The sequence below is a fragment of the Triplophysa rosa genome, linkage group LG25 (genome assembly GCF_024868665.1).
Source record: "Triplophysa rosa linkage group LG25, Trosa_1v2, whole genome shotgun sequence".
NCBI lineage: Eukaryota > Metazoa > Chordata > Actinopteri > Cypriniformes > Nemacheilidae > Triplophysa > Triplophysa rosa.
Window position 1 is genome coordinate 14,772,989 of NC_079914.1, and position 27,183 is coordinate 14,800,171.

The window sequence follows — 27,183 nt, forward strand, 5'->3', positions numbered from 1 at the left end:
TATATAGTATATTTAGGGAGGGAGCTTCATTTATGTCCTTTAACATCTCACAAGCGTTTAGTTAAAACTCCGTCACCTGCGTTCTTGTATTTGTATCATTCTGTGTCTGTTCCGCTAACCTCATCTTCCTCCAGCTGTAGACCTCCAGTGATGTAGCGAGGGAGGAATGCAGGACTTCAAAGGCGACGGGGAGGACAAACTCAAACCGTTTCTTGCTATGACACTGTGTCATCCCATGAAAAACAGAAAAACAATCCAACACGTGTCTTTAGGGTCTTTATACATAGGTGAGTGTTCGCAGAGTTTTAGGAAATGCACAGAGTTCCCAGAAGGCAACTGGAGGAATTCTGTGGCGCTCGTAACTACAGAAAAGGCAGAGATGTTGGTTTTTGGAAGAGTTGGCATTGGGGTGGAATTCCAGTTGAGCTGCAAGCGGGGTCCATTTGCAAACTGCACCCTTTACTAATGGATTTCAGATGTACTGTGTCTTTTACTCGCAAACACGCATAAAACATTCCGTCTTACGGGAATTTAAGAAACGGCAGGAATTTACTGCACAACGCTGTACCAAACCTATAGATGTATATGTGATGAAATATTTTAAGGAATTAAAGGCACGAATGCATTTCTGTCTCAAGTAATCATTGTTCTTTCCTTTTCTGTTGAACTTTAAATATTCGATATCCTCAGGCAGGCGTGGTGTATGATGCCTTCAAGGTTTCTTGTGGTTTTCAAGGTCCCTTAAATACCTATCTGCTAAGCTGACGATTCGTCTACCTTTCGCGAAAAGGTCGAAAGGTTGCTAAATATCCACTCCTGATAACAAAATCCTCATCTTATGTTCAAACAGAGCTTCAGCCCAAAAAGAATGTATCTGTTATCACCAACACTGTCCAAATCTTTTGATTCCAGGTTTAAAGGGATACTTCACCAAAACATACTTCAAGTTCTGGGGAACTTTTAACTACCATTGTATTTTTTCCTACTGTGGTAGTCAATGGGGGGATCTGTCTGGTTATAAGCATTCTTCCAAATATCTTTCTCTATGTTGATCAGAACAAAGTAATTTATACGGATTTGGAACAACTCGAAGGAGAGTAAATGATGACAGAATTTTCATTTTTGGGTTTAGTATCCCTTTCATTTGGTCATTAATCTTATACAGATCAAATGTTAACTTTTGTAAATTAAGTGAAACCTAATCTTAGTGGCTTTGTCCTGATAACGTTTTTTAGTGAAAGTGGCGAAAGCTGTGAGACCATAATTTACTCTCCAGGGAACCAAAGAATGTTCAGTTCATACGTCCCAAATGTTTTGCTTTAATCTGACTGTAAACGTGTCATGTATGTTGGTTCCAGTTATAATTCATAGTCTGCGATTTTTGTTTCAGCATTTTGTCTTTAAAGCACCTGGTTCCATTTGCGAAACCCTTTTGTCAGCATGTGTCCTGCTGTGGATTTAAGAAGTACTCTTGGTGGTGCACATTCCCAAACCTGGGCAAAGTTGGTCAAGAATGTATGCAAAACTAAATATTGGGTTTCGAAAAGGGTTTGGAGGTCCATTTTTTTCTTTTCGTTTCATGTGTTAGGACTATACTTCACTTGAAATACACTACAAACGGCTGAGAACGCAAGACTCAATCCTCACCCATTTTCCCTTCCAAGTCTGGCGAGATAGCATGTGTCCTATTTATTTTCTGCAAACACAGAAGCTTCTGTCAAATGTTTAAGCATTTCAAATCAGAACAAAGGAAACTGAATTCTCACTTTGAATTATTGTCTCAAAAGTGCCCATCAGTGATGTCCTCACGCTTTCATGCCATAGAACAGGAGGCGCTGAGACATTCGAAGAGGAAGAGAGAAAGACTGAGCCAGACAGACTTTCAGTTCAGCAATGCCAAACTTGGACTCGGCCCAGATTTCTGATTATTTGCACAGCAGTTCCTCATCTCGCTCACTTCGGCGCGGCTTGTTTACATTGAAACCGACCCAGAAAGATGGCTCAGCCTGCACTCCGCCACCAGACCTCCTTATGACCGAGGTGAGAACGCCATCACAATTCAGCCAAAGGTTCTTGAAAAGCAAACAGAGACGTTTCCTAAATATCAAAATAAGACTACAACTCAAAGCTATCCCGTGAGATTTGCAAACTAAATGGGAAATCTTTTAACCTAAAAGCATCACCAAGGGACGTTTTGATAGGAAGTAGTCTCTTTAGTTTCTCCGTTGTTTCTCCTAGAGTGCAATGATATTAATTGGAGCGTCAATCGAGACGAACGAAGAACTTCACATGCACAAAACAGAGGACTTGTTGGCTATGATAGAAGCTTTCTGGGTGTTTCCCCGTGAGCTCGCTTGCGTTTGGTGTACGTGTGTTTGCAGGAGGGTGTTAGTGAGTTCGATACTCTGGGTTTCCTTTAGCCATCAGACAGACGCAAACACAGCTGGCAACCTGGATCACCATCAGCTCAAACTGACCCTCTACAAAATGGCGTCAAACGTGACCACACAGGCACACGCTGGGGGTGGGGGGTGAGCCCACTTTGACTTTGTGAAAGTAAAACGTAGACTGTGGTTCCTAAAGGATAGATGGTTAAGGAAGTAATTGTAGCAAATATTTAAAACATCTGCGGAAAACGGTGGACATTTTCTAGAAATGTGGGTACACGTAGGATGTCCTGATATTAAGCTCCCAAGCATCTGCCGAGTATCGGCCCATAATGATATTCCAGGCTGTCCGTCCATTTGTCCCGGGTACACCTACTTTACTTGATTTTCACACCCATAAAAGAGGCTGTTTGCTGCTTTTCCACAGCGGTTTGTTAGCAAACGAACAAGACTTGTCATCGCAGGTTGTTATTTGTCAAGGGTGCTCTTAGAACATTCCAGGTTAATAAAAATAGCAGTCAAGCATTTCACAAAAAATACTTTGTGAACTTGATAGAGACCTCGGCGGAACAATTTATTGCTTTATCGTAGCTGGTGAAGTCACTTTCACTTTTGATTTTACGTAGGATGACCATACGAGCTGTTTTTCCCAGACACGTCCTGGCCAGGATTTTGGGTGCGTCCTACGGAGGTCGCGTTTATTCACCGCAAACGTAATTGAGGTTCTCACATTTCAGTTAAAAAACATAAATTAAACATTGATTTCTCCTAAGACATATAATCATTGTAGCTTCATTCTTACCTTGAAATATAACAGTTGCTTTAGTGAAATAAAACCCAATAAACCTGATGACGTAAGCGGTGGAAAAATGCGACCTCTGGACGACGTAATTGAAATCCTGGCCAGGAGAAAGGGCACCTATGGTCACCCTAATGTTACGGCAGATCTTCCCAAAGACATTCCTGAAATCCAAAGCGGTCTTTCAATTGCAATTCAATAACATTTTACTTTACACTGTAGATATTGATTGTGCTTTTGTTCTCAGGATGTGACAGCTTGAAAGTGCGGAGACCATTCAAAGACAAAGTCAAACTTTGGGTTTACTTAGCATTCGCAAGTGTGGAGAAATGTCACCTCTGTGGAACTTCCATGCGAGGTCTTTGAAGTCTGTAGATGGTGGTGGGGGGGGGATAGGGTGTTCTTCTGTTGACGGGTGAAGCCAACCAGCTGTTAGGTACTGTACCCCACACTGAGATCATTTTGAAGTTCATCCTCCTTTATTGTGATTGTCAGACAGACATATTGAAACATGATAGTAAAATGACACATGAGATCTTTCTAAAATCTGTCATCAGGAATTTTTTTTTGTTCAAGTTTAAGACATCCTATGTTGTTTTTAGTTGTGTTTTTTCACAATTGCTTTGGAGAAATCAAAGCAGAAATGAGAGTAATTGTTTAAACCCATGAAGTGTTTGGAGGTGTACAATGAATCCAGATTGTTGAGGTAATATAATCTGAATTTGAGTGAATTTGATGAGAAATGTTTGTTCATATTCATATTGACTTTTGATTCCAGACTTGACAAATCTGAGCTCAGTTTGTGACATTGTTGACATCTCTTCTGAACCTCTAATGACAGAGACATTTTTTAGATTTCTGACTCATTTTTTATAGAATGCTTATAACCAGACAGATCTTGCCCCCCATTGACTCCCATAGTAGGAAAAATACTTTCTTTTTTTCGTTCTGTTGAACACTAAAGAAGACATTTGGAAGAATGTAGGACAGCAAACAGTTCTGGGGAACTTTTGACAACCATTGTATTTTTTCCCACTATGGGAGTCAATGGGGGGAAAAATCTGTCTGGTTACAAGCATTCTTCCAAATATCTTTCTCTGTGTTCATCAGAACAAAGACATTTATACAGATTTGGAACAACTCGAAGGTGAGTAAATGATGACAGAATTTTCATTTTTGGGTGAGGTGTCCCTTTAATGTCTAAGAGAAATAATTGAGATATTGAAGAGGTCTTTCTTATGGGTCATCAATGATTTCAATATAAAGTATGTTTTGCATCCTACAACCAAATAATTGGAACTACAACGTTGAAATTAGCCTTAAATGTTTGAGTATAGTCAAATTGTGGCTGCACAAGTCATTTTAATGTTCTATTTTAAAGCTTTCTATTATTTTGATGATTTAAAGTGAAAATGAAAGTTCTATCATCATTTACTCACCCTCTTGTCATTTCAAACCTGTATGACTTTCTTCTGCAGAACACAAAAGAGTATATTTCGAAAAAAGTGGGTGATCGAAGAGTGGTGGCACCCATTCACTTCCAGTGTTGGGTAAGTTACTCTCAAAAAGTAATTAATTACTAGTTACTAATTACATATTCAATATTGTAATTAGATTACTGTACAAATTACTCTCTCCAAAAAGTATTTAGTTACTTATTACTAATTACTTTCTATATCCTACATCAACCTTGATGAGTTAAGTGATTAAAGGATAGGCATGAAACGGCTCTTTTAATTCATTCAAATATATAATATTAAACTACATAAAGTACTCTTATTAACTGACCAAATTATTACAAATGTGAGAATTATACATTAAAGCACAGATTTTAAAGTTAGACTCTGAATTTTGATGTCAATTCCACTATTACACACATATATTACACAAAGTATTTAGTTTAATTACATCAAAAGTAACTAATTAAATTACAGAAAAAATAAGAGTAATCCCTTACTTTACTTTTTCAAGGGAAAAGTAATTAAATTACAGTAACTAATTACTTAGTAACTAGTTACACCCAAACTGATCACTTCTATAGACACAAAACCAATGCAAGCCAATGGGTGCTGTCGCTGTTCGGTTAACAGCGTTCCTTAAAATATCTTCTTTTATGTGACTAAATGATGACGGAATAAAAATTTGGGCATTTTTTACAATGTATGCTATTTATATCATGTTCCTCATTACCTATAGACTTTAACTTAGGCAATAATTATTTGCATTTAGTCATTTAGCAGATGCTTTTTTTCCAAAGTGACTCACAAATGAGGTAAACAATAGAAGCAATTGGAACAACAAAATGCAGTAAAAACTGGTCTCAAATAGCCTACCACAGTATACAAAGCTAAAATATATATATATATAGACAGAGTAAAAGAAATAGAAGTCAGTACTAATCGGTCACGTATCTAATTTAAGTCAATTTTTCTGTCGCCCATATGTCTATTTTCGTATTTTAAGGGAAACATTTTAATCAAAGTTGTTAAAGAATAACATTCTTAAATGTTACATAACTGCTACATGTACAAGTTACTGAGTTCTGGAAGTCTTGTACGCCAAGAAAGACCAACCACCGAGCAATAATTGCCTATAGTTGTCTGCAATGGACATCACATGTTCCCTGTACAATTAGCTTTGAAAGACCTGTCATTGTTTCAGGTGTGTGGTCTGTGAACAGGAAGCTCTTTACAGTCACATTCAAACATGCTCTTAGCCATCTGGTGGTTGTACAAGTTTGGCTTTTCATTGCTTTCTGCTGAAGCCACAGTGAGCCCAGTGCAGCATGGGATACGTTTAACAGGGCACGGACACTTACGATGGGAGTGGAATGCACTCTTCCTCGGCACGGTCCACTCTCAGCCTGCAAGCAGAGGTCATTTTTCAAACAGATGCCAAAACAGACTCCCCGTAGGCCGAGCTCTGTTGAGTTTAAGTGCGGCCCGGTTCGCATGAGCGAATTCCAAAGTCAGACCATTGAATATTGCATCATATAGACTGTTTCAAAGTGACAACATACATAAACGTTACTCCGCGTGCGCGCATTCGTGGGCTGCCCTTAACTTCCGGTACACATCCCAAACAATAGAGTGCCTGTAGATTATTTCTGATAACAAGCAAAAGAAACCGTTTCTTGGCTAAACTTGTCTCTCCAATATTTTGAATTTAGACTGCGATACCAAGCTCAACCGCTAGATGTTAGTGTACCATACGGTTTCTTTAAACGCGACATAACTACAGGACCCATTCAACAAATTATTGTAATTGTATTTAATACAATTATTATGCAATAAAATAATAATACAAATTAATATTAACATAAATTAAATGAAATATAAATAGTTATATTGTTAGACATAAGCCAAACAGAACCGAAAGTTAACTGCGGGTCAGGCATGCATGCGTGTCCGATGAAACGGTCTATAGTAGTTTGGCGATTTGGGTTGTTGTCAGGAGAAGAGAATTATGGACAATTACACTCTGAAACCTTAAAGAGGCAACAACATTGAACCCCATTGTATGAACACAAAACCACTGAGACATTTCTCAAAATATCTTCTTTGGTGTTGCACTGAAGAAGCAGTCGTATATAGGATTTCTGTTGTCTGTCACCTCGCCGTGTCCCATCTGTCTTTATTTCAGACAGCTTATCCTTCACAACATTGTGGAGATTCACACCTCTGCCAGGTGAGTTCATTCTCAAAGGTGACATTTTTGGATGTGTTTCACTAACGAGAATCTTATTGGCACCTTGTAATAACACGTGAAGTAAATCGCCCCCACAGAGAGTTAAGGTGAGTATGCATAAACTAAACATGTATGACTATCAAAGCAATATCATGCATCTAAATACAAAATTTACTTTTGTTTTAATTTTAGCATAACGTGTGATCTCAGCAAAGACGAGATTTTTCTACTCCACCGATAGGACTGAAGTCTTGCGTAAGTGAACATTGCTTTAAATACGTTTGCCAATAATACTGGTCATTTTGAAATCAAATATTTATATTTTGGGGAAAAAATACTTTACCTTACCAGGTTTGTGAAATGTAAAACTGACATTATTAACCTGCCGAATTTAACTTAACAGTGAATATCGTCCCAGAATCACTCCACACATGGTCGCTATTATGATTCTCACTTGCGTCGTGTCCCAAATGATGCAGTTGGAACGTAATGAATGGTCTTTGATCATTATAATCATCCATAAAATGACAATCGCCGCTGATCTCACACAGGAAAAGCCTGAGCTCATCTCTGTACAATGAAGGAGATGCATGTTGTAACATCCCTCTTGATAGCGGTCGCTGCAGATGAGAAGGTCTTAGGGATGATAATATGCAATGAATGAGGCAGTTAACATTTACGACACAGAACAAACCTCATCTGACATCTGCGTCGAGTAGTTGATGTGTGAGCAGTGTGTCGCAGGTGTGTTTTGCTCTGTGGCATGTCATTTTATTCGTTTAAAAATGTCAAATGTAAACCAAATAAAACTTTGGTTAAAAATAAACACAAATCAGTTACTTATTTTACCTCGATTATCAACGTTATGCTTATAATAAAGATTTATAAGCTGAGCCGTTGGTTACAATTTCTGTAAGAAAAAGACAAGTACATAAAATAGCCTGCAGTTTTATGTTTCAAACAGAGGTGGTGACAGAGAGGCAAAATATACAATTCACAGCTTTACACCGACCAATAAATTGACATCTTAACGGTTATGTTTTACACTTATAATATTAAATATTTCTTACATTAGCATTATGTGAGTGACGCTTTTCCCACGCTTTTTACACTTTTGCAAGCCCACCAAAAGACCATTCACTGGCAAAACTGCTTCACTGCAATAAATTATGCGATTATATGTTAAAATAAAAATCTGTTTGTAGAATTCATGGCTGCGTTTAAAGGGATACTTCACCCAAAAATGAAAATACTGTCATCATTTACTCACCTTCGAGTTGTTCCAAATCTGTATAAATTTCTTTGTTCGGATGAACTGAAAAAGATATTTGGAAGAATGCTTATAACCAAACATATCTTGAATCCCATAGTAGGAAAAATTACTTTATCGTTTTTTTGTTCTGTTTGTTCAAAGCAAGACATTTTGAAGAATATAGGACAGCAAACCGTTCTGGGGCAATTTTGACTAAAATTGTATTTTTCCTACTATGGGAGTCAATGGGGGGCAAAATCTGTCTGGTTATAAGCCTTCCTCCAAATATCTTTCTCCATGTTCATCAGAACAAAGAAATTTATACAGATTTGGAACAACTCGAAGGTGAGGAAATGATGACAGAATTTTCAATTTTGGGTGAAGTATCCCTTTAAATAGCCATCGATTGTGACAAATGCCTTTGCGTGCAAAATAGTAAATTCATGCCATATACAAAAAGCTAATGCTTACTGTCAAAATCTTGTTTTTGAGAGTTCTCTATCTTTGTTTTTCCAAGTCTAAAGAAGATATAACTGTATTCCATTAACAGAAAACAGCTTCTTGAGGGGACACTATCAAGATGGCCGTTGAGTGACCTTCCGTGACGTTTGAACTATTGTTCCTTGTCCCTTCTCACTGTGTGGTAAATAGTTTTCTATTCTCTGCGAGGACTTCAATAAGATGTTATTTGTTGTTCAATAGAATTACAACCATTCCTTGTAAATGAGAAGCAGGGGGGCTTCTAAACATTTGCTGAGTGAAAACTACATTCAGATGTTTGACCCCCAGAACGTTTATAATGTCTCGACAGCGAACATGACGCAACTGGATTTGAGGTAACGTTTACTTGTTAATTGCTCCCATAAACGGATATGCAAGAGATGTCCTTCAGGCTGAGAAGAATCAGGAAGCTCAAAAGAACAGGATATTTTGTTCAAATACCTCGCATGACACATTTAACCATCCAACAAACACATAGCTGAACCAGAGAAGGAAAGTTCATATAAACCAACTTTTAATGTATGATTAAGTTAGCTGCAGCTAGTTGGTAATTCAGGTATTTTCAGTGGTTGCTAGGCATTTGCTAGCGTATTCTTGGGAGGTTGTTAGGGCATCCTTAGGTGGCCAATAGGGTTTTATGGCTGGTTGCTAGGCTGTCTAACTAATCAGGACATACGATATTTACAGTACATATCTATCTTTCACATATCCATTTGATAAACAGGCCAGACGGTTTATATGAAGGTGGTTGCTAGGGAGTTGCTAGCATATTCAGGGAGGTTGTTAGGGCATCGGTAGGTGGTCCATAGGGTGTTACGACTGCTTGCTAGGTTGTTGCTAGGTAATGTGTGTTATGACATTTCAGAGCCAAGTAGCGAAGGAATGTTCATATAGACACATTTTTTATGAAGATGGTTGCTAGGGTGGTTGCAGCTGTTTTGAATGCTTGCCATGGCCTTGCTAAGTGTTATGACTAGTTGCTAGCCTGTCCAGCTACTCAGGACTAAAAATATTTACATCTGTCTCATATGATGTGTTTTATGACGCTTCAAAAGTAAACTTGTTTATAAGAAGATGGTTGCTAGGTGCTTGCTAAGGAGTTGCTAGCATATTCTGGATGTTTGTTGGGACATTGCTAGGTGGTCCAAAGGGTGTTTTGGCTCGATGCTAGGTTGTTCTGAATGCATGCAATGATGTTGCAAAGTGTTATGACTGGTTGTTAGGCTGTTGCTAGGCTGTCTAGCTAATCCGGGCTAAAGATATTTACGTATCTATATGTCATATGTCTATATGATGTGTGACATTTCAGAAACAACTAGAGAAGGAACGTTCATAGACAAACTTGTTTATGAAGGTGGTTTTATGACGCTTCAAAGGTAAACTTGTTTATAAGAAGATGGTTGCTAGGTGCTTGCTAAGGAGTTGCTAGCATATTCTAGGTGATTGTCGGGGCATCGCTAGTTGGTCTATAGGGTGTTGTGGCTTGTTGCTAGGTTGTTCTGAATGCTTGCCACGGCGTTGCAAAGTGTTATGACTGGTTGCGAGGCTGTCTGGTTGGTCAGAACAAAACAATTTGACATATAAAAGATCAAAGATAACGTTTAATGGCCTGTTGCTATACTTAATCTAGTCTGGACATGATGTATCATGTGAAACTGACATTTTGTGATTATCATATCTAATTTATTTCTGTTTTTCCAATAGGATTATTTACTGAATAATATCGTGGAGCAATGGTATATGAACTTCAATCCCTGCTTTGCTTCAACACCTCCACAAGACATCTGTGTTACGCCTCTGCAAGAGGATAAGACATGTGGTCGCGTTCTGGGTGGACTGGAATAACATTTACTCAAGACACGCAGGGTAATATCAGAAGAACCATTTCAATTGTCCACATTCATCATGAGTCAGAAGACCTTCGCTTGTGCAGAAAAAAGCAAAATGTGATTTTGTCTTTTTGGACTTCTTGTTTGTTTTGATCGTAAACCGCTCACAGATGTTAATAAGCTTGGACACAAATTTTGCAATCAATGACATGGCTTTGGCAGGACAATACAAAACCGGTTTTTGTTTAAAACAACAAGTTCTTCACAAACCAATCCTGGTGTGCTTGCATTTTATAGACTGACAAAAAAAAGCGAGACTTGTATGAACGTGACATCGAGCCCTCTGCTGGAAAGACAGAGTATGTGCAGTCTGTCCCATAGGAAATTCTCAGAGGTTGCTATTTTAAAGATCAGGAGATTCTCAGTTGTGTTTCAATTAACGACTTAGTCTCAGATGTTTCTTCTAAAATAGGGGAGATAAAAACAGAAACATATGAGAGTGTATTGGTTGAAATCCTTGAAGAGTATGGAGGTGTGACATGAATGTAGATTGTAGAGGTAAAATAATCTGAATTTGAGCGAATTTGATGAGAAATGTTTCAGTTCATATCGAGATCTTTATTGACTTTTGTTTGCAAACTTGACCAATCTGAGCTCAGTTTGAGACGTTGTTGACATCTCTTCCTAAACACTTAAGCGAAGTTTCCATTGTTTCTATGGGCTGTGAGAATTGCCCAGAAGCGCTTAAACTAAAACACTCGCCGAGATGAAGAATGGGCTGTTGTGTTGGAGACTCGAGGAGCGGGCGGGAAGCTGGCGGTGAGTTTTGCTTTGAAGCATTTTGAGAGATGTTTAACTCCGAGCACGTTTTACTTCAGCAAACAGAAACTCAAGTCGGGAATTTTTGATCTTTCGGGAATTGACTGGATGGTGAAAAGTGGGTGTTACATAACAGAATAGAGCCAGGTGATTGGACGGGAGGGGCTGAAATGGATGGAGGCGGAGAAGTGCCTTCATGTTTGGATTATGAAGGTCAACATATGAATTTAATTGATCAATATCAATTCAAATTTTATCTTGACTTTGTTCTTGATGTCTGATGGAAATTGAGGGAATTTTAAACTTTATTTATGTTTTTTTATCTTCTAGAGCGATTGTTACACCTCTGAACCTTTGGCACCTCTTCTTCAGTTGGCCGAGCATCTCTTTTAACTTTCACACTGGTTTGAAATTTTTGGAGATTTTTTTTGCACCTATGGTTCTCCGCGCTGTGAAATATAGTTTCCCTGTTGACATTCCCGACCTTCCCGGTGTTGTTTTTGTTGGCCCTCGGAGGCCACACTTTGAGGCAAACCGCAGCCAAGCAGTTTGACCTCCGGCTCTGTTTGAGGTTTACCCACAAAGACAGCTGGGCACACGGCCTGTTCCCTACCGAATCCTTCACGCTCTTTTGTCTCCTCTTTTCTCACTTCTGGCTCAATCCGCAGGAAAAAGCACTCTTTTGTCTTGTATTGTTAATCCAACCGGTATCTGGACTGAATAGTTGTATTTATTTTTTGTAGCCTTGCGTGGCATTGTGTTCATGTGCTGGATCGCAGGATTTCAACACACAGCTTTACCCCCCGGCTGTCATATAAACAGCCTAAAACAAATGAGATAAATGACAAATTAAACATTCACCGCCTGTTTCGTGTCAAGACGCAGGTCAACGCGGTCCATTAACACAATCCATCACTTTCCAGCGGTGTGGGTTTATATGTCGGGTTGGGAGTGGCTATGAAGTCAGTTTCTCTCCACGGGAAACTTTACGTTGTGTTTATGGTTGTAAAGCCTGTAATGCTTTGTTTAGAATATTTGTCTGCTATAAAGTGTTTGTCGATGTATGTTGCTTTGAACAAAATATGACAAATGTCTTAAAAATATGAGACTTTAAATCCTTTGGCCAGATCGCCTGTTTGACTTCCATTGTAAGTGCGTGTTGAAATAATATTCTTTAAACTGCATTCTTGTTTACATAAAGTCCATCGAGAATAAGCAGGTATAAAATCCTCAACCCATCAATAAATCAATTATTTCATTAGTTGAAAAAAACAACGTTTTCCAAGAAGTGAGAGATCAAGTGACCCCAAATAAGGCATGAAATCATGGAAACACATGCAGTCCGTATATTATGAATGACATTAGGGTTGTTCACGTTTGTGATGTTTACACTGGCTCTCGGCCACATCTATTGCATTTAAATGTTGGGGAAAAGCTCCATAAAAGCCAAGCAAAACATTTGAGAAACTGTCATTAGATGCGACATCGTTAAAAAGCAACACAAGGGCTATTCGCAATAGGCGTACAGTTCAAGAGACAAATCAAACAATTACAAATAATTTCCTTGTTGTAAAACACCTGGGCGCTGGTGTTTATTTTTCTTAATCCTGGCATAAGGTTTATAAGAGCCAGAAAGACACATTCCTGAGGATCACTCGAGCATCGAGTTCCTCAGAGCTTTATAACACCTGTCAATCATCTCATTGTAAATAAATTCCAAAACAAACAAAAGCAAAACAGAAACTTTGAGAAAACAGAAATTTGGCAACACTTTGCAGTAAAGTTTCATCCATTAAAAATAGTTCATGCATTACCTACAGTAACATTAACTAACTAAAAGCAACATTTATTATTTAACGATTCATTGTTTGTTCATGTTAGTTCACTGTGAGTTGACTACTAATAATGCCTTTTAGTAATAATTTGCATTTAAATGTATATTAGTAAATGTTAAAATGAATTAAGACTCAGTGTAAGTAAATATAAAGTTGCTTACTCAGTGTTTAGCGATATTCTCTGTTGCCATGACAACATAACTCTGGTAGAGTATTAGTGGATATAGCTTAACTTTATAGACATAAGATTAGTAAATCATACTATATTTTTATATTTATTTTTGATTATTATTTTGAGATAATTTGAATAGACTATTTATTTATTTATTTGGAGAGACATTCTGGATAAATATTACATTTTAATTATTTTAATTAATTGGACATTATTTATTTATTAAGTTACAGACGGATTGTATGTTGTTTTATTTATATAGACAGGCGGACTAATTAGTTATTTTATTTATTTTCACAGGCAAACTGATTGATTTTTATCTTTCAGTTATTTATTTGTACTCAGATTATATAGCCTAACACTTTTCTGTGTTTCGGAGTGGACGTTCGTGCAGTGTCCGGCAGGGGGCGTCAGTATCTCCGAGCTCGAGAGAAGCGCCTGACTGTTTCTCTGATGGAGGACGGAGTCGCTGAAGATGCTGATAAAACCCTTCACTTCTCCTGCTTTCTTCACATAAAACACTTCGTTTCTCCTGATTTCTCTCAGTTTGGGGTCTGTTTGACGAATGTGTGATGGTTTTATTTTTCGGGAGGGAGTACATTACACAGATAGATGTGGTGAATGTGTGTTGATTTTGACATCGGAGGAGACCGCGCGCATTCCTTGAAATATTTCGCCTCAAGAATCGTGTTTTGTTTTTTTTTTTAGTTGTGATTTTAATCGACCACGATGCCGTATGCTGTTTATATTGAACAGGGGGTTTAAACCGGATTGGATACCCGTGAAACAGGCCCTTGATCTATTCTAGACCCATCTTCATCTCCATCACTGGAACATGAACACGTAATGACTACACTTTTATTTACAATACAAACAAATATACAGTTATTATTAATGTACTGTCCGTTATTCCTAGAAGAATATAAAGTGCGTATTTTTAGGTGGGCGCATACGACAGATTTGTATTTCATTTTAAGGTACGTTATTATAAGGATCTTAAATGATAAGTTAATATTATTATTATTACACAAATAATCGAATTTTGCTCGATTTGTTTACATCTTGTTTTGTGTCTTCTGTGCGAAAAATATGGATGTATCTCCATTATTTTACTATGATTTACACTGTGCACAAACCAAGCTAACAAAATAAGTTATTATCATTTTTTCTAACTATTTACGTCTGTTATATGTTTTGTTTTGTAAATCGGTTGCGGTTTTGTCACTTTGGGGACGGTTCGCTTGTTGGCCCCGCCCACTGCAAAGTCTCATCGGTCCAAAGTCTATATTATTGCGTAGCCTCGGCCATCCTGAAATCTCATTGGTCCAAATTAGGTTAACGATTACTTCATTAGGCCTGATTTCTATTAATTTCATACCAAGGTTTTATACCATTTCTTGTCCTTATTTTTCTTATTTGAAATGAGTATTGTATATTCGTTGGACACCTGATAATACACTATAGCTTCTGCAATATAATCATGTTATATAATGCTTAAGATCAGCTATTTTATTAGTTTATTAGTAAAGAACTCCTTTGTGTGCCTATAGGATAGAGGATCTTGTAAACCAGTGGATTTGGCAGGAGGACTTCTGGCTCCCTCCTGGCGTCACATGGAAGGACATCGCAGAAGGGACGGAGGACGGCAGTCGTCACCCTGCCCCCCGCGACCTGATCATCTGTCTGCCTTTGGCCCTGAGCTTCATCGCCCTGCGCTTTGGTTTTGAAAGGTTAGGACTAAGGCAATACCATCGATATCACAGATGCTTCATCGCATTGATCTTGTGCATGAATTGTGGAATTGTAAGACTTGTTGTCAGTTGGTACAGTACATCGGTTAGTCTGGACGAGAGAGTCAAGTGTAGACTTGCTGTTTTTGTAGAGTTACAGTGAGATGGCCTCCGGGCCAGCAGATGTTTCATACGACTCTCTTGAAACTCAATCCTGCCTGTTTGTTACTAAAAGGTCCTGAACAACTCCGCACCGTCTTTAGATTGATTAAAGTCCCAATGACATAAAAAATGACAATGCCTATTTTTTTCATGAAATATTGCAGTGTTTATAGTAAATAGCTTATCAATGTGGGTCATTCTCTTTTTTAAATTTGTGTGCCCTCACAATCTTTCGTTAAAATCTGAAAATGCACTTCCGTCCTGTAATGACTATCCATCTTAGATGACGTATGTTAGACGGCTTGGGTGGAACATCTGTTAACTCCTCCCCTTCAACCGTCAGTCTGTTGCCAGTTCCCTTTCAAAATGCAAAGGCTGTTTTTATGAAAGTGAAAGTGACCTATTAGTCAGATATGGTGACCCATACCCGAAATGTGACCCCTGCATTTAACCCATCCAGAGAGTAGTGAACACACACACAGCAAGTGGTGAACACACGTACACCCAGATCAGTGGGCAGCTATCACTGCAGCGCCCGGGGAGCAAGTGGGGGTAAGGTGCCTTGCTCAAGGGCACCTCAGTCATTACCTGCCGGCACTGAGAATCGAACCAGCAACCTTCTTTCTGGTCACGAGTCCGACTCTCTAACCATTAGGCCACGACTCTTTATACATCCAATCAAATCGCAGAGAAAGCCACAAGCCACGCCCACTATTTTTCTCATTCAAATTTCCATTTCACTCGGAAATGCATCAAAATACGGAAGTAAAAACGATCGCAACTTCGGGTTCATGGGGACTTTAAGGATCTTGAGTTACAGACAGTATCTAGTGGCCACACAATCATGACTAACAACACATAGGCCGTGAGCCTGGGAGATGGGCAGTGTTATGAGTTCACGCCCACTTGTACGAAGTCTCAACATGTCGAGTCGAATTTGCTGTGTAGCTAACACAAAAGATATTGTGTCTGTCTCGCAGGGCTGTCGCACAGCCGCTTAGCTGGCTGCTGGGAGTCCGGGACAGGGTTCGGGTTCGAGTCACGCCCATCCCAACGCTAGAGGCTTTTTATCAGAGGAAAAAGAGTCAGCCGTGTCAGGTTAGTGAGTCACGTGTGCACCTGTGTCAAGCATGATTCACCTGTCTTCTTAAATTTGTTCAATGTTAAAGATTTTTAATGATAAAAATCAACAGCGACACAATGGTTTTGACATTTTTTGAGTTAGCAATGTGATAATTGTTGCGTTTTCGAAATTTGTGACTTCATCTTTAATATGGAAAAATGTGTCGTTTGTGTTTTTTTATCAGAGTGAAATAGCAGTCCTGGAGAAGCGGTGCGGGCTCACCCAGCGTCAGATCCAGACGTGGCTTCACCATCGCCGAAACCAGGACAGACCCAGCAACACCAGGAAGTTCTGTGAAGCTTCGTAAGTCCAGTTGTTAAAGGCTGGGTCAGACATCTGTGATTTTTCTCATTTATGGTTAAGTGACCGTCCTTTTCTGTCTCATTTCTCAGGTGGAGGTTTGTCTTTTATCTCATTGTGTTCTCCGGTAGTCTTGTCTCTTTGGTTAACGTGAGTATCTCCCAGTATTTCTCCTTTCAGAATCGACACCCACATAGTCACCTTTAATTATTAGGCCGCGTACAGAAAACATAGTCATTTGTGTCTGAAAATGCCAGTTATTTATTTGCAATTTTTTTTGTTTTATTGAAAGAATTATTACTGAACTTCAACGAAAAAATGGAAAAAAATCATATTTGCTTACCTCAAAGTACCAGATTCCTTATTTGCCAAAAGTGCCAGGGGGAGGATTAACGAAACTGTTCTTAAATAAGATTGTTCTTAAGATAAATTATAGGAACTTCGTAAGAATGTTCGTAAGTGCGATTCTCAAACATTTCTTAAAACGTCCTCAACTATTTTCTTAAGAACATCTTAATTTTTGTCGTAATAATAAAATGATATGATTACACTCGTTTGCTCGTGTGGTAACTGTACATGTTTATCTATACAATATACTTTATGTGTGTAACATGCACCTCGCTTCTTATACAGCCTCTATATATTAGCATGTGATGTGTTAAATGGCATTTACGATCGCATTTTAGCTCAAATGTTAGCAAGCGTTAAAAAATATACTTTTTGTGTGTTACTACGGCATAATACTCTCGTTTCGAGTCACTTTGTTCCAGGATACGGTAAAATGCACTCCGTTTTTAATAATGAAAGCTAAAGTATTCATTATTATATCAATATAAAAAACCCTTAATGGCAAGTAAACGTAAAAATTATGATTCTGGCTCAATACAATACACGTCTCATGTAAACAACCAAATACATGCATTAAACATCTTACCTTTTGAGATTTAAGACAAGCGTGAGGAAGTTTCTTTTTTTCGGGAATACATAACATTCCTATCTTTTTCTGAAATTAGAATTTAAGAAACAAATATGGCAGTTGAGAAGAATTTTCTTCTTAAGAATGTTTTGTGAATCCGGCCCCAGAACTGTAACCAGAACAAACAAAAACACAATAAATGTAACATTTTCAACCACACTGACAGTCATGTTATGTTTTAAATATATAAGCCTTTTAAATTGGAAAGGATTTTGATTGGCTGCCAGTGTTTTATTGTTTATCTGTATTGTTTTAGTTATGATTTGATACATTTAGAGTGATTTTTTTTACTTTATTATCATCGTTAATGTGAACAGGCCTTTCCATGACAACAGTCATCTTTGGTAAATGGCCATGGATGGGCTAGCTACTGCTCAACTGATCTAAAGAAAATAAACACCATGATTATTGTTTTTATGAAATAATGATTTTAACTATTTGGAGTTTTAAATGTTGTGTTAATGCAGCTAACAAAAATATAAAAATTTGTAAGGAAAATATAAAAACATGTCATTCCATTTCACCTTTTTTGTCCTGACAGACTCCTTGGTTTTGGGATCAGAAGGAATGCTGGCGTGGATAACCAAAACAGGTCAGGAGAAAACACATTTATGCACACACTTCCTCTTCGAACAATCTCAGGAACTCAAAACACTTGCTTGAGCTTTTTTCAGATCTCAAGATGTAGAGAGAGAAATATGTTAGACTGTATAAGACCTGTTTCCAGAAGAACAAAATCAACCAAATACAAACATAAGATTTTATAATTTTGTGCTAAGTATTAAAAAACGTAGGTTTGAAGTGTGTTTTAATTTCTTTAATGTGAGTGTTAAACCGGTTCTTGTGTTTCTGCAGGCTGTCGCAGAAGCTCAGTACTGGTATTATGTGACGGAGCTCTCCTTCTACCTCTCACTTCTGCTCTGTGTATCAGTGGACACCAAACGCAAAGTACGCTCGACTGCTTAATACTGTCAGGGGTTTACTTCCTCTGTGACTAAGTCGATGTAATGAACTCGATAAAAACGGTTTATTGTGTTTGTGCTGTGTGCAGGACTTCAAAGAGCAGATTGTTCACCACGTCGCCACCATTTTCCTCATCGCGTTCTCGTACTGTGGAAACTTCGTGCGCGTGGGAACCCTGGTGATGCTCGTACACGACTCCTCTGACTTCCTGCTGGAGGTAAACCACAGGCTTTCATCTGATTGGCTGCTCTCCGCTCACCCATTGTAACATCACAGCATCAGTATTCATACCATACGTCAAATACAAAGGATGAAATGGTCTAACAGGAAATTTCTAAAGTACCACTGCTTAAAAATAGCAAAACCATATGTGCATCTCGATAAACCAGTCGAACTCGCCGATCGACTAGTCGGTCGTTGGAGGTGAACGGAGTTCTCGACAGTTTCGGTGACATATTTTTTTTGTATGAGGTTGTTTTGTGAATCACAGTTACAGCAGAAATGGATTGAGGTGGATGTTTCGGCTTCAGGGCTGATGAATATACAGAAGAACACAACACAGATGTAGCGGCTGTCAAAACTGAGACTGTGTTGACAGCAGCTGGATGAAACACAGACACGGCTTTGATTTCTGCCGGTGTCACGGTGTTTTGTTTGTTTTCAACGTAAATGTCAAAAACATTCTGTGAAAACAACCCTGATATCTTTAATATTGACAGAGTAGGGCCATTTTAAAATTCTTTAGAAAGCCAACTTCTAGTATAATTTGTGTCAATAGCATTATTCATTTTCTGTATTATAAATGAACGTTTGTCGGCTTATGAACGTTTGATTCTTGAAATCTATCATTTGCAGCAATAAACACATTAGAAATGTCTCATTTCTAAATGGTCTTTTTTATGGCGATGGCTTCTTTGATGTAATGAAGCTCATAATTCTTAGACTTCAGCCTGGATTTCACAGATGGGCTTTTGGATATTTTTAGGGTAAAAACATTGTGATTTTTGCGGCGTAATGGTTGGAAAGACAAATTAGATTTTTTCTTGCGTCCCCTCCTATAAGAAAAGTAACCATGCTCTTACTACAGTAACTATTTTTATAGTAAAAGTATAGTCACCACAACTTTACTATGGTCTCACTATAGTAGCTTTAGTTTTACTATGGTAGTTGTTATAATACTATGATAACAAAATGGTCATATAATAATAATCTATTTATTTTTTCTTTTACAGTCTGCTAAGATGTTCAATTACGCCGGTTGGAGAAAGACCTGCGATACCCTGTTTGTGATTTTCGCGGCAGTGTTTCTCATAACCCGTCTTGTGGTTTTCCCCTGCAGGTAGAGCGTTTACATCACCCTACCGCTGGAAATGATGCGTTTAAAATACGAATTAAAATACTGATGTTTATCATGCAAATTCACTTTTTATATTTGCCGATGTTTTTTAGAGTGGTCTACACAACTGCAGTGGATTGGTTGGACGTGTTTCCTCCGTTCCCCGGATATTATTTCTTTAACTTTCTCCTGCTGGTCCTTCAAGCGCTGCACATCTTCTGGGCTTGGCTGATCCTTCGAATGGTTTATAAATTTGTCTTTTTCGGCAAAGTACGTTTCTCTGTACACATCAACAAATAGTATTTTACAAAATCTTTCATATTTCCAGTTTAAACGTCCAAATCTGTTTTTAAGGTGGAACGAGATGAACGCAGCGACGAAGAGAGTGAGGTGGAGGAAGATGATGGTAGAGAAGAGAAACACAGCTGGAAGAAAAAACAAGGGGCACTGAACTCGAAACTGGCTTCACTGGCCAATAACTGTGTGTTGAACAATTTAACTAATCAGAGAGGAAGGATGAAAAGCAGAAAGACGAAAGCAAGATAGTAATATTAGTTTGTGTTTAGTTTGTTTTGTTTAAAGACTGTCTCTTAGAAACAAGGTCCAAATTTGATTAAAGAAGCGGCAGATGTTTGGTCGCTTAGAGCAGTGGTTCTCAAACTTTTTCATTGTAGAGTACCCTTTGTGTAGAGTGCATCGCTTTGCGGCCCCCCAAATAAAGACTTATAATCTTAAATTTAACATTTTTATTTAAACAAAAACATTTGGTTATACAATGCTGAAACATCAATTCTTTTGTCTGGTGGTCTTATTTTTCTGATGTTTGATTGCATAAAATCTATGATCAATTTCTATATTTCATAAATTGCCACAAAATCTGTGGCCCCCTGGATCCACCTCGGGGCCCCCCCAGGGGCCACGGCCCCCAGTTTGAGAACTACTGGCTTAGAGCACATACGAAAGCGCATGGATTAACAAAATACATTCACAGGCAGAATATATTTGAATATGAAAATAAGTCAGTGTTCAGTTCATTTAATGAATTAGCTTCTTTGTGTTGACTAAATAGCTTAGTAAACCTGTTTTTTTACCGTAGAGTGAAGAGCGGACACTGCTGACGATTGTTGATATTAAACGTTAAATTTAATTAACGAAGTTTGCAATTATATGTTTTGTAAATCAACATTTTAAACGATGCTGAATTGTGTGCTTTAAGTTGTTTTGTTTAGCTGTTCTTTAGGTTGTGTGTAAATTTACAAAATATCGGTTAACAATTCACTTGTGTCGACGAACATACTACTGAACATTTAGTTACATACTTAAACCTTTACCTTAGTTATTTTACGTGTCTTCTAAATTATGACATTTTTATTGTACATTGTGTGAATTTTCTACAACTGCTGTCAGAATGTGCTTTTGTCTGTGTTTGGAGAGTCGAGCAGCTCCATCTAGTGGAGGAGTGTCCACTTGTTTTTTGTGTTACTGAAAGAACTTGTTGGGTTTTTTGTTTTTTACAGTTGTGTGTGTTGTGCATTGCCTTACTGAACGACAGCGATTATTGAAGCATGTGCCACTTAAATATGAAAATTTCAGGGCACCTAGATTATTGAACTACTACAGGCCAAGTGTGCATTTGCGAAAAATGTTTAAGATGAGGCTGTAAAATTATCGGTGTAAGTCATTTGTGTGTTTTGAATATTGTCAAACTGTGGCCTAAATTGTTTGTTTGCACAGTAACCCCAACCAAACCTTTTATTTGAGGGCTGTTGGTCTGTCCTGCACTGTTCAGCTTCTGATCTGAAAATAATGCGTGATTGTTTATTTTGTTTTATAAAATAATTTTTCATACTGCAGCTATTATATTGATAACGTGTAACAAGGAAGTGTATTTGTTGAGATCTGAAGATCTGCATGATTACTGTGATAACGTTGCATATTACCGACTGAAATCTCTGGCATTTTCTCTATGTGACTGTTTTAATAATAAACATGTAAAGCATCTATTTAGCTTCAGTGTTCATGCTAAATTTAGCTTTTTATGTTCAGATTGGCCACGATATTCCCATTTTGTTTAATACTTTGGATCGTACTGCAAAGTACGAGAGGGAAAAACTTCATTTATTACATCTAACACAACAAATTAAATATAAATGGGTAACATGTTTTTAGTAAGGATGCACACACAATGTGATGCAGCCTCTTATGGGAACTGGACAGGGTATTGAATCATCGATCTCCAAGCATGTGTCAATGTAAGGGTCCATCAGAATCATGTTAGGGAACGCTTTGTTTATCTTCCTCTCACTCAGTATGTAAATCTGTCCGTTGACCGTGGTGCATCCTGTATAGAATTTGTTGTCCAGACATTCCTCCTGAAGGACGGTCCACTCGTCAGTGTCGACGTCAAAGCGCAGAGCTCGACCTCCCAGTAGATAGAGGGCACCGTTGAGCTCGGTTGCGAGTAGATCATAACTGGAATAAAGACAGTAAACTCGGTGGTAAAGCAAGTTCTGTGTCAAAAAACCAACCATTCTTACTATACTCACCGTGGGAATGGTGAATAGGACACCACATCCCACTGGTCCTCCTCCGGCCTATATCTTTGTATTCCACTGTACACGTCTCCATTCTCATCCAAACCACAGGCCACATAGATGCAAGATCCCAAAGTGGTGACGGCGGCTCTCTCCACAGCGCTCACCATGGGACTCACGCTCTCCCATTCCTCTGCTCCCAGCACCAGCCTCTCCACATCGGCCACGGGTCCCTCGTCCACACTTCCGCCAAACACGAACAACTGGAGCTGGATGGATGCCGAGCAGTGACTGTGCCTGGACTTACGAAGCGCCGGGCCGTCCACCCATCGCTCGGTACCGCACTGGTAGATGCTAACCCAGTCAACGCTGTACCACAAGATGTCCCTGAAGTAGCCTCCGGTCACGACTATGTTGTCCTCTGAGGGCAAAGAATTGTGACTTAAGACCCGAAAGATCTGGACTCATTTATAATGTGTGATTCATGGATTCCCAGATAGCACACATACATCTGGGAGACGTTTATTTGATGTCTACATTTACATCTGCAAGACATCTTTTTTTTATTGTTTGCTCATCTGCAATAGGTCTCTGAGACGTTTCACGTCAGATGTTATATAGACATCTAGAAGATTCAGAATGCATGTAAAACTGCCTTTAATAAGATGTTTTTCAGATGTTTTTACACAGACGACGTTTTACAGATCTTTAGCAGACATCTTAGAGACGTACCTCTGCTATCTGGGTTGAGTATCAATTGCGTCGTTAGTGATTTGATCTTTAGTAGTCAAGATTGCGTGGAATCTTATTTTTTTTATCTCATTTCCCCAAGACAAAATGTACTCAACAAGTTGTTACCTACGGAAGCCACGGAGTACTGTGTAAGACATTTCTTCTGCAGGGGTGGATGGGATTGCCACCTTCCGCTATATGGATGAAACTGATACAGCAACTGTGTGTCCTGCTCATGGGGTCCGCCGAGAACAAACAGAGTTTCTCTTGAACGGCTCCTAGGTACCGACCTCCCTGCTGTCCAGCTACTAGGCAGGTTCTCGTTCAGCTTACAGATGAGTTTGGCACGTGGGTCCGAGCTGTTGATCTTAGACAAAAGATCGGTAAGGTACGGAAGACTCAAGCACTCGGGCCTAACCAGACCCACCAGCTGCATGAAGTCGGCTTCTCGACTCGGTTCGAAAGTCGCCCAGCGAAGGGCCACGTCGAGGACCAGGTCTTCCCTTGGAATGCTCAAGTTGTCGCTAGCGAGGAGGTTGGCGATACTGTCTTTGGAAAGGAACATGAGGTCTTGCTCAGAAGCTATTGCTGGAAGGTGGGTCAAGACGACCTCACGTGATGCAGCGTAAAGCTCCAGACAGCCCAGCTGCCAGGCGTAGGCCATCATCCCCAAACAGTTACTAAGATGCAATTGTCTTTCCAAAAATTTACAGCAGAGAAGTCGAGCTCTGTTGAGCTGGAGGAAGTCAGCCGTCTCTAGAATATCAAGGACATTCTTGCTATCCAGAGACAGTTTGAAGTTCTTCGTGAAATCCATCAGAGTTCGAAACTGTTGCACGCCCAAGCCTCGTATTTCGATGTGCCTCTTGGTGCTCTCCTGACCACCACCGAAGAACAAAGCTCGGAAGTAAGGACTCAACATGGCCAAACGTTGGCGATTCACAAAGAACGACTCTCCCTCCACCTGAAGCACTGCATCGGGAACTACATCATCCTCATTCTCCTCAACAAGTGTTTTCTGGTCAGTTCCAGGACTCGGATCATAGCTAGCTTCTTGCTTTCCACAAGCCATGACTGTACCCAACACTCTCTGCTGTGCATCATGTGACATTTATATCCTCGCCTCGACTGACATACCCGCTGTGGGAATGGGGTCAACATGCACGGTGAAAGCAAGAGCTAAATATATCACTGGTAATGTGTTACAAAGTGTTTCTTTTTTTAACATCAATTTTAGGAGTGTTGAGGTGCTTTCTTTATAGGCTTCGATTTATGTCCAGTTTACATAACCGCTTTATTAATGCGTAAAACATCAATACCATCAAACGCACACAATTACTATATAAAGGGCAATAATCAACAATAATTGTTTTTGTTTAAATCTTGCAGTCTTCTGTAATGAATGTCTGTTTTATATATTTATAACATCATAAATCATTTAAATCCTGCATGTATTGAAGTCATATATTGCAGTGTTTGTTGAAAGTCACCCAACAGGAATATGAAAGACTGAGAGCATGATAATAAACTCATTTAAAAAGCAGGGTAATTTCATAAAACAAATTTTTTACTTTTTCTAATATATGTACAAACATTAGTTTTGTGTTGTTTAAAACTAAATATGAACTTGTTTTTTTTTTTTGTTGCGATGTTTCAGTTTTAAAAAAGCAGATAATCTTTTCTGTTGTTTTGACCTGTTTTCTCCGGTTCTTTTTTCAGAAAATAAATGCAAATAAAAAAAATTATATGAAATTTGAGGGAAATGTTGTCAGACGTTCACAGAAATAAACAAAAACGATAATTTTACCAAAACATATACTTATCTTATCAGAAAAAATGAAAAACATTTTTTTAAATGGTTTCTTAATTTTTTTCTGGTTGGGGTTCATGCCCACCAAGGATACCTGCTAGCCCACCCTTCTGCACCTGGCAGGAACCGGGCCTGCTTTGGATTAAAACGTCTTCCAAATTCTGCTGTATGCAAAAATATACATGCAACACTGTCAACAAACCACATGGGGTCAATGTTGGACAACTGAAAAGACAATAGAAACTACATCAGGAAGAAAGAATCAGAAAGAGCTTTATTGCAAAGTATGTTTGCACATACAAGGAATTTGTTTTGGTGACAGGAGCATCCAGAACACAGAAACAGCAAAAACAGTACACAGAGACCATAACACAATAGAATACAGTACACAATGATTTAAATAAGGGCCTATGGGTATAAAAAAATTTAAGAAATACAATACAATAAACATAAGATAAAGATATAGAAAGTAAAGCTATGTATGTATGTAAATATGTACAAGTAAAAAATAAGAAAAGACTATTGTAGTACAAGGTATGTGCTATATACAGCAGAATGAATGAAATATAATTTACAGAAATCTACATTCAACATTAACAAGTTATTCAAGTGACAATTAGGCTTATTTATAATTATATAACTAATGTAATTCGCCTAAATTTACTGTTTAAATTCTATATGCTACACTTACATTTAACACACCACGTGCATATAATTGCATCTGTATAAAAACTATTTTTTATATATATTAGGTCTATTTTGTCTGTTGTGTAAATATGTTAAGTATTTCTTTTATATAGCCTTTTCTTCGCTTTATTTCATTTGAATTCTGTGTTCCAACAAAACAGGCATATGACTTTAACATTTATAATTGATTTAAATCTTGTCACCACACAACCAGCGAACAGAAGAGTTTGTTTTCTCGGGTCATATATTTTATAAATTACAAGTTTCCCACAAAATACACACTAAATATATTTGTGTTAATATAACGTTTATTAATGAATTAATTAAAATTACCCATTCATTTAACATTTTGTAAGTTTAGTGTCATGGTGTTTTGTTCTATTGTTTTGATTTGTTTAATTTAGTTTGGTTTTATTGTTTAATAAAGTTTAGATGTGCTGTTCCGTGGATAGGGTCAACTTGAATTGTATTTACAATGTACTATATAAATAAATAAAAATGCAACTAATAAAAAGCTCGCAACCTCCCCGTCGGGGAATCGAACAAGCTTAACTTTTCCCATTCATTCTCTATGATAGTGCTTAACACTACGGATGCTATATATTTTTGGCCACACGTACATTTCATGGCGCTGTTTCTTCTCTTCCGTGGCGGGGCATTTAAGTGTCGAACAGTCATCTGTCAGTCATTCGCTGTGTGGAGGAGAGGAGACCCGTTTTACAATCGGAGAATGCGATCGGAGAGAGATTTTTTACTTTAAAAATAAACGCAATAAACTGATGAACCAAGCAGGTAATGCTGTTATATTTTATTGGAGTGTTTTTGCTTGTAAAGTTGAAAGTTTATTTCTTTCTTCATCGATCTCTTAATATGTAAGTTAATCAAATGAAATGTTGACCCTTCCGAAAATTGACCATGGTTTTACTACAGTTACAACCAAAAAACATGGTAACTGTAGTAAAACAACGGTTATAACCAAGGTTTTGAAAACCATGTTTTTTGTAAAAACCATAGTAAACGATGGTTACTTACTGTAGTAAAGCCATGGTTTTGCCCTAAGTAATCAATACACCAGAAAACCATGGTTACTACACTTGTACCACAAAAAAACCCATGGTTAATTTTCGTAAGGGCAGAAAGCTTGCAATAGGCTACAGTATATGATACTTATTAATCAAATTAAAGTTTGCAATACAGTTTATGATACTTATGTAATCTAGCGATCTAGCTTTCTATTGATCTGTTTCCATACTTACATACATACCCTAATGAAAACAAACCATGGTTTTACTACAGTTTTAAAAACATGGTTACTGTGGTAAAACCATGGTTCTGATCTATCTCATACATACAGTTGACAAATAAGTGTTTGTGTCCTATTAATATGTAACAGCTTGTTTTCTACATCTTGCTATGTCACACCATAGGACATGTATGGATTATTTGTATTCTTCAGTTTGGCAAGTACAAGGGCAAGTCCTTCAGGTGGTTATTGGAGAATGATGTCAGCTATACTTTGTACCTGTCCAGTAAGGTTGAGGAGGAAGAA

At 38.2% G+C, this 27,183-nt stretch overlaps 2 protein-coding genes across 2 annotated transcripts; one reads left to right on the top strand and one right to left on the bottom strand.

The window, feature by feature from the left end:
- The first annotated feature begins 8,941 nt into the window (after positions 1–8,941).
- Positions 8,942–21,864, top strand: cers4a (ceramide synthase 4a). The gene is given in 12 exon segments (XM_057325365.1): positions 8,942–8,961; positions 10,376–10,492; positions 14,832–15,011; positions 16,154–16,271; positions 16,481–16,599; positions 16,689–16,746; positions 18,114–18,164; positions 18,428–18,520; positions 18,624–18,752; positions 19,768–19,874; positions 19,985–20,141; positions 20,226–21,864. Coding segments are annotated over 12 exon segments (1,341 nt in total). The 3' UTR covers positions 20,418–21,864.
- A 123-nt stretch (positions 21,865–21,987) lies between these two features.
- LOC130548849 (kelch-like protein 23) lies at positions 21,988–24,639 on the bottom strand. The gene is made up of 3 exons (XM_057325878.1): positions 23,264–24,639; positions 22,418–22,826; positions 21,988–22,343 (listed from the first exon to the last, which is right to left on the bottom strand). The coding sequence occupies exons 1-3, from the start codon at positions 24,246–24,248 to the stop codon at positions 22,037–22,039; spliced, it is 1,701 nt and encodes a 566-aa protein (XP_057181861.1). The 5' UTR covers positions 24,249–24,639; the 3' UTR covers positions 21,988–22,036.
- Positions 24,640–27,183: the final 2,544 nt, after the last annotated feature.